The sequence below is a fragment of the Manis pentadactyla genome, chromosome 6 (genome assembly GCF_030020395.1).
Source record: "Manis pentadactyla isolate mManPen7 chromosome 6, mManPen7.hap1, whole genome shotgun sequence".
Classification (NCBI taxonomy): domain Eukaryota; kingdom Metazoa; phylum Chordata; class Mammalia; order Pholidota; family Manidae; genus Manis; species Manis pentadactyla.
Window position 1 is genome coordinate 132,566,969 of NC_080024.1, and position 12,126 is coordinate 132,579,094.

At 38.7% G+C, this 12,126-nt stretch overlaps 1 protein-coding gene across 2 annotated transcripts in view; it reads right to left on the reverse strand.

Annotated features, from left to right (window-relative positions):
- The window catches only part of PSTPIP2 (proline-serine-threonine phosphatase interacting protein 2), a 65,673-nt gene that overhangs the window by 18,977 nt on the left and 34,570 nt on the right, over positions 1 to 12,126 (reverse strand). For both annotated transcript variants that reach the window (XM_036918693.2, XM_036918691.2), the window contains exons 3-5: positions 7,867 to 7,944; positions 2,895 to 2,929; positions 579 to 685 (exon numbers count right to left, since the gene is read on the reverse strand). In XM_036918693.2, coding sequence (XP_036774588.1) covers positions 579 to 685; positions 2,895 to 2,929; positions 7,867 to 7,944 — 220 coding nt within the window. The remainder of the gene's footprint in view (positions 1 to 578; positions 686 to 2,894; positions 2,930 to 7,866; positions 7,945 to 12,126) is intronic.

Consider the following 12,126-nt stretch of genomic DNA (forward strand, 5'->3'; position numbering starts at 1 on the left):
TTGCCAGTTTTAAGACCTCTTGCTCACTTCATCTCCTCCCCTGAGACTGAGTCCCATCAGTGAAAAAGATCCTATGTCCATCTGCTTTGAAGACAAAATGGGCTTGCACTCCCCAGGGCCTCAGTCTTCCTAGTTGTAAAATAGGGTGGTTAAAGTACATTATGGTCTACAGAAAGAAGGTGAGTCTCCTCCACACCCTCCCCTCCCCTTACTGCTTTGTCCAGGAGGAGGATTGTGATCTGGGGTTCCTCCAGGTTAGATGTACTAGACTGTACTGAAGACAGAGGGTTCCCCTTTCCAGTCATAGTCTAAATAGCAGGAGGAGACATCAAAAGAAGAGGAAAGCTGGCTAGACATCTAAATCCTGCGAGAATTAAAACAGAACTGGCCTGGGGAGCAAAGGGGTACAGAGGCATAACCATCTAGATTGAATCCCCACATGGTTCCCCAGTAAATAATCTCATAAGTTAAAAAAGCATGGCTGCGTGAAGTCAGGAGAGAGCCAAGGAGTTTAATGAACAAGCCTGGAGTTTTCTGCCAAAGGAAAAGCAACATTTTAATACATATACAAAACCAACCCTTTTCCGTTGTAGCTTTTGCTTCTCTCTGAATTCTTCCATCTTCCTGGCCTCTTCTCTTAGAGTCTGTGCAAGCTGAATGTGACCTTGTGCCACATTGTCTACCTCTGCAAAAATAATTTTTCAAAAAAATAAACAAGATCTATATGTCAGAATTCAAATATACAAAATCACACAAGATCTTAAAATACAAAATACTGGAGCAAGTAGTAAAATTAACCTACTTCACTTGGTCACCAATATTTATTGAGTCCCTTTGCGTACCCAGCATTGCTCTGGCCACCAAGACTATAGCTAGCAAATCTTTAGCTTAGCTTCCTATCACTAACTCTTCCTAACCTAGTGTATGCCCAGAAGTGGGGAGAAAAACACAGCCAAGATCTCAGCTCATGGAATTTACACGTTAGAAGATGTTATTAAACCCAGTACAATTTCAGTTCAATCCTTATTTCTCATTAGATGACTCTAAGTTTCTTTCCATCCCTTAACATCTCATGAGCCTGAGCATTTGTAAGAAAGGTTATACACCAAAATTCTAGCTATCAATAGCTACCTCTGGATTGAAAGATTATTTGGTGATTTTTTCCCCTTATTTTTTAAGATCTTTACAATGAGCATGGCTTACTTTTATAATGGAAAAACTGAAATTTTATTTTACGTGTTCTAAGTACAAATTGCAGCATGGCATTAAAGCTAGAAAGACTGACAGATATGCCCTACGAAAAAATTTTAAACTTGTGTGTGTCAGAATAACCTTGGACAAGGTTAGAAGATACATGACAAACTAGAAAAATATTTACAATTTATTTAACAGAGTAAACAGCTATAGCAAATGAGCTTTCACAAATCAAAAGAAAAAATGTGTATTCTAGGATTAAAAAACTGGTTAACATGAGATCTAAAAAAAAGGATTGACTAAATGGCCAATAAACATTTGAAAATGTATTCACCTTAAAACTATGGGAAAAAGTGCAAAACTTTAAAAATCCAGAAATATATAATTTATACTTCTCAATTCAGGAAAGTTTTAAGAGTGTGAAAATTCTTGGTATTGGTGAGAGTGAAAAAACTGCACTGTTGGGCAAAAATCCGTACAACCTTTCTGAAGGAAATTGGGCATTAAATAGAATATAAAAAAATGCAAAGAGCAAGGCAGATCTATCTGAACTGAAATGGAAAGATGTCTAGATATATTAAGTAAAACAAATTGTAGAGAGATATGCATAGTGTTTTCTCATTTCCCTAAAAACTTGTGTGTGTGTGTGTGTGTGTGTGTGTGTGTGTGTGTGTGTGCATGTCTACAACTTAAGAGAGAGAAAAAGAATTGTAAATGCATAGAAAAAGGTCTGGAAAGATATATATCAAACTGCTAGAATGACTAAAAGTTGATTATTTTCATTTAAAAACAATTTTAAAAATATGACCTGGCCCTACCCTATAGATTCTGAGCCACTGCCAAGGTACAATCCTATTTATTTACATGAAAAGATACATTTAATATTATATTATATATGTATGTATAATTGCATTAAAATGTCTAGAGGTATATCCACTCTTGCTCATCATGAAGAAATGAAAATTCAGGTATTTGCTATCTTCTTTATAGTCTGATGTCTCATTTGAACTTTTAAGATAAATATACATTATTTTAATAAGAAGCAAGTTAAACTATTTTGGGGGGAAAAAGAAAAAGTAAAGTAACAGCAAGTATAAATGCCCAAGAGACCCAGCCTGAGCTGAAGTTCCTTTGGGCCTCTCCATGGTCACCTTGTGGTTCATACAAGAAACATGAAAAGATCCTGTCCCTACATTGAGAAATATATTCATTGATGAGTTAAAGAGGGAAGAGGACACCTTCTACAGAAAAGTTAAGATGACTATATATTTAGCTAACATTTACAAAGGTCTAGAAACACTCAATTAGCCACTGAAACACTTTAAGCACATATCATACATACTATGCTGTGTTAAAATCCTTAGCTGGGAAGCACCAAGCATTCTGAAGAACAGAAAGCCAAATAACAGATCTGAGGACTATCAGAACTACACAGGACCCTGTGAAGACCAGATTGCCAGGGCCTTGACCTGGATTTCCGGTGGGAGAACCACTGCTCTAAGTCAAATGCACATCATGATGTGAGGGCTTCTCCTCTGCACACCCTCTTCTCCAACTCTGCAGAGCTCTCTCTCACCTTGGGAGCTGCTCTGATTTTTTTTTTGAACCCAGTGAAATTGCCCTTCAAATTAAAACCTACCTTTGAGGACAGACACAGAGCCTGCCGAGGGCAGCAAATACCTTTTTAAAGAATCACTTACGCTGCTTGAAGACCTCAAGGGCCCGCTTCAGGGTGCTGAAAAACAAGAACACATAGAATTTCAGTTATGGGAATTGACTGCACAATCTTCCTATAATGCCACTGCGTGCTTCTCTCTGCCACGTCTTAATTTACAACCTATAGACTCATCTGCCCAAGAGCGTGAGAAGACAGAACACCAAGACTTTTTTGGGCCAGTTTCCTCTTTCTTACGCTCTCAGACCAGGCACAAACATCATAAATTCTTCACTGTCCACCTGGGTAAAGCAAGATGCCAAAATTCTTTAGGCTTCATTTCACCCAAAAACAAATATAGGAATTATGGTCTTTCTCCTAAGAATACCAGTTATTCCAGCAACTGCAATAGGGGGCGTGGGGACTTGATAATATGAGTGAATGTTGAAAACACAATGTTGTTCATGTGAAACCTTGATAAGATTGTACATCAATGATACTTTAATAAAAAAAAAAAAAAGAATGCCAGTCATTCTTTAAAGCATGGTAACTACAAACATGGATACAATAAAGGGAGAGTTCAGACTCTAGCTTCTGATCACCTCCTTCTTCATCCATTCATCAATCATCATGTACGTATTAAGCATAAACCAGATGTTGGTGAGTCAATGTTACAAGACAGGCAGTGCTCCAGACCTCAGAGTCCAATGGAGGAGACAGATGTTAAACCCACTGTATTAGTGTTCTTTTGCTGAATAACAAACTACCACAAATTAAGCAGATTAAAACAATGTACATGTATTACCTTGCAGTCTCAGTGAAGACCAAGACTCATTTTTCACACCTTCTCTCAATCTCCCCTTCCTCTCTCTTAGAGCCCGTGGCTCCTCTTCCCTTTAGCTCCTCCTTGCCCATGGTTTTAATTCTCCCTAACTACACTTCCTCAGGTAAACCTCCTGAGGTAACTTGGCCCTGGTTTCTGCTTCCTTCACGGAAGCAGATCTCACTGGACTCACTCCAGCCATTCAAGCAGGAATGGGACTTTGTGAATTCATGGTCCCCTAGCCACAAGAGCATAGGATCATGAATAGTTATATAAATGTGTGTGTGTGTGTGTGTGTGTGTGTGTGTGCGCGTGCGTGCGCGCGCGCGTACGTGGCATGTTCTGCTATTTTGCAAAGGAAAAACCCTTGTATTTTCCAGCTGGCACTTATTTTAGCCAACTTAGTTTTCTCACTCTATTTATTCCAAACAAATGATTCTTATTTCTCTCTGCCTTTTCGCACACAAACATTTCCAATTATTATACACACACCAAGCAGAAAAACATAACTGCACATTTTTCATAACTGCACTTTACCCATCTTATGATAAGGGATGCAATACACTAGAAAGTTTCCACAGCCAAACCAATGTACTAATGGTCCAGAGGATGAATGAGAATCACTGAAAAGCAGACTTACTACTGGAATTAGTAAGAAAGTAAGGACATGGCAGGAGATAAAACAGGATGTCTTTCCCTAAGAAGAGTCATGGAGTTAAAATCCAGCTTTACAGATAAACAGTCAGTTCAGGGTCTAAAATTTTTCTCCCTAAAGTGACTGACTGAAGGGCCACTGAAAGGGCCAATCTGCTTTCAGTTTGTCATTGGCTTTGTTGTCTCATGTCATCGCTTAATTGCTCTTTCCCGTGTTCAGGACATGATGACAAGCCAGGGAGGGAATCTGTACCTTGGGGACGGTGGCCTAGCAATGTCCATCTCCTCTTCTCCCTGGTGTCTCCTTTTCTGTGGGAAAATAGACTATTCTACCACCCTTTTAATAAGTGCTTTGGCCTTAAACTCTAACATGCCCATCAGAGAGGCCAGAGTCTCTCAGTGTGGCTGGTGAGGAGAAAAATCCTACCTAGTTCCCTGGATAAGCAGCCTGGCAGTCTCATCTAGGCCACCTTCCTAAAGATCCTCCTGGAGGGAACAGAAACAGAAGCCATGTAGATGGCCTTTTACTTCAACCTTAGGAACACTGTCCCCAGGCCTCATATCCTGTTGCATCTTCTTCTCTGAGGTAATTTCTCAGAAGGAAAACAAACTGGCTCTTATCATGGGACAGAAGAGAATGGTGATAGGGTCTCTCTATGAATTTACTAAGTTACACACATCAAACGTGTAAGAATATAACAAGACATTTTGATCAGATTCGTTCTGCTAAATATCTTTTCCAAGAAATACTATATGAAAAAATATGGCTATTTTCCATCCCAACACTGCCAAAGGTTTGGATACCTTCCCAAATGGTTTATGCTTTCTTTATAAATAAACAAGTTTTCTGATCAACTGAACCACTAATCTTCCTTGGAATTATCTAAACCCTGTTGAATGACACTGAAATTTAATTAAGTCTATGCAGTTTTGACCCGTGAAGGTGTAAATGTTTACATATTCTAAAAATAAAATTAAAACAAGGAAAGGAAAATCCTTAAAACTTAAAACAAACTGAAAGAAACTTAATTGTATATGAAATGGATTACATAATCACATAGACAACTTGAATATTTTAAATGACCTTAGAACACAGTATTCTTAGTGAGATATATTCTAAGATCCAAAGGAACTGCAAAAAAATATTAAACTTCATTCAGAAGTTTTATTGTTAGTAGCAATAGTGAATAGTATTATTTTGAAACATCTTAATATATATTATCATATAAAGCAAATCTAATATTACCAGGAACCAAGATTTTCAGTGCAAGAGGAAATCAATATGAAATTAAGGAAATCCATTAAAACCCTGTAAAGTTAAACTAGAATTGGAAATCCCAATATGAACCCATGCTTTTAAGATCTGGACCCTGAAAGGGCTTAGAAACAGTGAGAACTCTGACAAAACCCCAGTGCTAGAGCTCAGAATTTCACCTCTGATTATGATTAGTCACTAAAAAGGAACCAGTATACTGGAGAAATAGCTGATTCCAGGCTTAAATTTTAAGTGTTTAAATTTAAACATTTTCACACAAAAAATTATGAGAAAAATATGGCAGATTTGAATTATCAAATTCAGATGACAGATTATCAAATCGAGATGACAGATTGATAGCCATGTCTTAAGTTTATCTTTTTATTCTTCAGGTGTGTTCTTAAAATTTTCATTTACAACATCAAAAATAAAATATAATATAAGCAATAAGCAAATTCTCCTTGTACTAACGTTCTACATCTGGGGTAACACATTTTTGAGACTTTAGCAAGTATTAATATATTAAATATCTTCCAATGTTTCTTCCTTATCAACAATGCAGTACTTTTCTTTGCAGTTGGGATGAAGTGTGTGTGTGTGTGTGTGTGTGTGTGTGTGTGTTAGAAGCAGGAGAAGAGGAAGAGTAATGTCTTATCTGCCTCCATTTGGACCTCTGAAGGGAAACAGACCTCAGGGTGTCTACACAGCTATTTATAGAGTAGCCAGTGCTTATTATTATAACACAGTATGCAGATCAGCATGTAATATGATTAGGTCTGCAGAGGCCTGCAAAGTCTGCTTGAACTATTTCTCTCAAGTGTCCCTCAACAGGCCTATTTTGGGAAAGGAATCTAGAAATTTCTGTATGAGTAGGACTGGCTGTGTAATTTCTGAGGCCCACTGCAAAATGAAAATGTGGGACACCTAGTTTATAAATTATTAAGAATTTCAACCTGGTAGGAATATAAATTGGTGCAGCCACTATGGAAAGCAGTATGTAAGTTCCTCAAAAAACTAAAAATAAAAATATCATATGACCCAGTAATTCCACTTCTAGGAATTTAGCCAAAGGAAACAAAATCTTTGATTTGAAAAGATATTTGCACCCCTAATGTTATTGCTGCATTATTTGCAATAGCCAAGATATGGAAGCAACCAAAGTGTCCATCAATAGATGAATGGCTAAAGATGTGGTACATACACACAATGGCATATTACTTAGCCATAAAAAGAAAGAAATCCTGCCATTTTCAACAACATGGATATACCTGGAGGATACTATGCAAAGGGAAATAAGCCAAGTGGAGAAAGACAAATACCATAAGATTTCACTTACTTGTGAAATTTAAAAACAAAATGAACAAAACAGCAGTGCCTGGTGGTTACCTTGGAGAAAGGAGTTGGGGTGGGTGGTTGAAATAGGTGAATGGGATAAAGAGGCTCAGAATCTCAATCATAATACAAAGTAGTCATGAGGATGAAAGTACAGCATAGGGAATACAGTCAATAGTTCTGTAACATCTTTCTATGTTGACAATAACTACACTAGTTGGGGTGAGCATTTAATCATACGTGTAACTGTTGAATCACTATGTTGTCACTTAAAACCAATTTAATAGTGTGTATCAAGTATACTTCAGTAAAAAATAATTTATTTTTAAGAATTAAAAAGAAAAGAATTTCAAAATGGTGGCAGAAAAGAGCAAAAAACCAATTATGAAACCTTTCTAAGTGTAGGTTACAATATGATTGCCTATGAAGCCAACCCTAAATATGAAGGAGTGTGGTCCGAAAGTAGGCACCATTTCCTGGACGTTTCTGTATCTTCAGAGTATTCAATGAATGATAGAAGAATAAATAATTGTAGTACAGAAATCTCACATCAGTGGTAAGAACTATAAAATGGCACAAGATAGTGTCTCATGGTAATCACAAATTACATGTATATAGACGTGTGTGTGTGTGTGTGTGTACAGAAGCCCCTCTATGAAATTTCTAGTATAAAACCATAACATAATCCCACCTATGAAAAAGTATACAAAGAAAAGGACTTCAAGGAAATTTTAGAAAATATCAGTATTTTCAATGGGTTGTGGCTCCATGGTTCATTTTAGCTTTTTTCTATTCTCCTATATTTTTCACAACTGGAAATAAGGGGAAAAAAAAACATTAAAAATTGTTTTCACCCAACACCCTTCACCCCTCTGGGCAGCTCTGGCCACTACAGTAGCAGGGGCTCCTGGCAGAAGGGTCAACCTGTAAACTGGAAAGAAATGTGGCACCTACTTGATCTCAGACTGTCCACATGGCTTCTTCCTAGAGAGGCTGAGCAGATCTTTGCCATACTTCTCTTCAATTGATGCCCTAAGAGGAACAGAAGAGGGGAGTCATGAGTCCTTCTGAGGGCTGCTGTTAGTTAAGACATGTGGTACTCCCCTAGTAGGCAACACTGTACCTTTGACAGTAGAAGCTCAGCTCTACCACTGTTCTCTAAAATAAAAAACTCCCTCTATTAACAGGGAAGAACCATAGGAAGACGAGGTGGCCTTCATCTCTACGGTGGTCTTCTCTACGTAGAAGTCCCAGCACAGACATTACAGCAAAACTGAACATGGTCCCATGACCAGCACAGGCTTGCATATCACAGACCAACTTTTCAAAACTATGATTCAAGGGTGTGTGCGTGTGCGTGTTTGTGCATAAATATATATATATATCTGAGACCATGCAAATGAATTCTTCGTGCCCTACTGATTTTATATACTGCTTCCCTTTAATACTGCAGTTTGAGCAAGAATCCTTTTTTTTTCATAGGCCTTTACTCTTGGACTCTATTTTAAAAGTTTTTGCCAGTCCCTGATAATGTAAAGTACACCCCAAACTGACTCCAGTTTGTAGGAAACGATGAATTTTAACTCCCTAGAAATTTATTTCCAACTTTCTAATCTCTGTTCACAATATTTACATAAAAATGTATGACACTTTACAATGAACATTTAATATTCTTACATGTAAAAAGATGCTATGGTCAATTACACTTAAAATATATACATATATATGTATATATAATGTGCATGTATTTTATCCTTTCAGAATTATATCCATTAAGATTTCTCAATAGTCTTTTATGGTTTCCAGGAAAAGAAGTTTCTCAATCACTTTTTTCTAACATTAAGGCACCATGAATCTGAACTCACCATAGGTAGGATCTGATCGCAATAGAAAGTCCTAAAACCTGGTAAATAATGAGTTCCAGCAAGCACGATGGTGTGCTCTTTGGAGAAAAGAAGGAGCTTTAATGGAAGTGAAACTGTAGCGTCATAGTCATGAAATCAAGAAAACAATCGCATGGTTGCAAGGGTGTTTTCCCAGCAAATGCAAGGCAGTGGAGTTTAGGGACATGTAGCTAATGAAGGAATCAGTAAGGCTTTACAAAAATCCCCCTTGAATAGGTAGACATTTACCTAGATCACCCTTCTACCACCTATCCAAATTTTTCCTCTTACCTGTTCATCAGTGTGTCATTTATTGAACATCCTATGTACTTGGCATCATATTAGGAGAACACAGAGATGATTGAAATGTAAGACCTGCCCAAGGAGCTCATGGTCTTATGGTGGGAAAGATGTAAACCAACCCTCGTTTACTACCATGTAACAAGGGCCACAGTGAAAATGAACAAGACAGTACAAGAACCAAAGAGAGAATGTGACTCCTCTAAGCACTTAGCTAGCCACACTTTCTTCACAAAGCCCTCCTTGGAAACTCCACCTCTCTCTTACCCCTCCCCTATTCAAATTCCCAAACTAGGAAGACAGTACGTGTGCCATTTTCCCTTCAACAACCCACAGAAAATATTATCAGCTTTGGCTTTGTCCTTTAGGCCTAAAGCAGCCTCAGGACGATCCTCAATCCAGTGCTCCAAGCAGCCCCAGTCAGAATGGGCCTATAAATGAAATCCTTTTACTATAAAACCTGACACTCAGATTGCTCATTTTTACTGTATACGCCAGTCACAGCACCTCAACAACTGTAAATTCCTTGAGAAGAGCCACCTTTGTTAGATCAGAGTGTATCTTACAGAATATCTAATACAACACCTTCACCTTACAGAGGAAGAAACTGACACCAAAAAAGGTCTAGGCTCTTGATTAATACCACTTGTGGCTACTGAAGATGTCAGGATTAGAGACCCAGGTGCCTGGACTCTTACCCCAGCACTCTGCTTCCCTTGTAGGTCTCAGCCTCCAGCTCATTCCACTGGGTACATGCTATGGGTTGAATTCTGTCCCACCTCCCCCTCACCCAAATACGCTGTAGTCCTAACCCCCAATATCTCAGAACATAACTTCATTTGGAAATTGGGTCATTGCAGATGTAATTAGTTAAGGTTATACTGGAGTAGGACGCATCATAAATCCAATATGACCACTGTCCTTTTAAGATGATGTGAAGATGCAGGAGAAAAATGCCATGTAATGATGGATGAAGAGTCTGGAGTTATGCAGCTGCAACCATGGAATGCCAAGGACCGCTGGCCTCACTAGAAGCTAAGAAAAAGACATGGAACAGAGTCTTTCCTGGAGCCTTTGCAAGAGCAGGATGCTGCACGCTTCTTCAGTCTGGACTTCTGGTCTCCAGAACTGTGAAAGAATACATGTCTGTTGTTTTCAGCCATCCAGTTTGTGGCAGTTTGTTACAGCTAGGAAACTCATACAGTGCATAATGGCTTGACTGTAACTTGGCCAAAAGGTGCTAAATGTTTAAGGTAATGTGGCATTTCCATCCTGGCAATCTGGTGTTCTTGAGCCCATGCTGACACAGAGTGGGGATCCCGGAATGAGAGCTGTAACCAGGGCAGGTTGTCACCTCCCTAGAAAGAAACAATGGGATATATAGGAACTTATGGGAAGAGCACAGGTTCTCAAGGCACTGAGACTAGGGATCTCAGTCCATAGGTGTAATTGCTAACTTACAAATGGTGCAGAACTTCAGGCATCAAGGGGTTCCACAAGCCTGCCTCCGTCCTCTCTACTCAGGATCTTGTTGCAACACAGAATAAAGAGAGCTGGCCTGACCACCAAGTTCCTGGCAAAACCCCTTTTCAGAACCCCAAGTTCCTGGCAAAACCCAAGCCTTTTTAGGGACCATTACATAAAGTGGAAAAACCATGAGACATGGGGTTAATAGAAGTCCTGGCTCTACTACTTACTGCTTCTATAATCTTGAGCCAGTCATTCAAGCCCCTACTAAACCTCAATTTTCTCATTTGTAAGATGGAGCTAATGATATATTCCCTACCTATCATCCAAGCTTAACATAACAATATTAGTAATTAATAACATTTACCCACCATTTATTGTATACTGGCTTCTGTACTAGGCACACTGAAATGGTTAGCAACTCAGAGTCCAGGGCCCAATTTTCTTAGGTTGAAACCAGATCCATCCCTTATAAGCTGTCTAACCTTAGGTAAGTTACATAACCTCTCTGAACCAGTTTCTTCAATTATAAAATAAGGATGACAAAACTTACCATAAAAAGTTATTATGAGAATTAAATGCGATAATATATGCAAAACATATAGTAGCTTGTATCCAGCAAGCCTTAAATAAATGGCACCTATTAATATAATCCTAATTAATCACCCCTAGCAACCTTCTGTGGTATGATTATCCTCATTTCTATATTTCTCCTGTCCTGCTCATATCAGGAGCTCAGTATGTAATGTCTGTCCCCATCTGGGATTCTAAGGGTGGGAATGATCATGGGCTTGGGCTACCAGGGATCAGACAGGTTCATTTTAATTGTTAACTAGGGGAAAACCACATACTGGAATGCTATATAGAATATTTCTTTTAAAGAAAAAAAAAGAAGAGGAAAATTTGGCCTGGACTTTGAAGGATGGGGAGAATTCACTTAAGCATCAAGGAGAAAGGAAGACATCCCAGATAGGGAAACAATAGAGTAAGATGTAGAGGCAGAAACATCCAGAGCATGCTCACTAATAAACCTGTCTGGCTGCAATAGAGAGTGGGTGTAATGAGTGAGAATGTATGAAACAGAAAGAAAAGGCAGGGAGAATGTCTCTGTGCGGGGAACACATCCTCCCAGAAAGTCACCTGCTCTTCTGCGCAGTGCTGAGGAGTCAAACACAGGGTTTGTGTGAGATGCTGCAGTGGTGTTCTGGATTCTGTCACTTTGTGGGTTCCCATGGTAAATTACAGATCCAACCTTGCTTTAAAAGCTAAACTCACATGCAAAGAAAATGCAAATAATAATACCTCATGCAACTGATGCATGTCAAAGGAGAATATTTCAAAGGGATGGGTAAACCTCAATGTTACAGTAATGGAGATGCTGAGACAAAGAGCCTGGCACCACACATAGCTAATGCTCAGTACATGGTGTTTATTAGGCTGCTATTCAGATGGTGGTTGTGGCTGTCAACATTATGCCTTTCCAGCTGATAGAACGGTAAACTAGGCAAATTTACAATTTACTGAGGGATTGTTGCTGTTTTGTTACTTACTTGCTGTGTTTGAA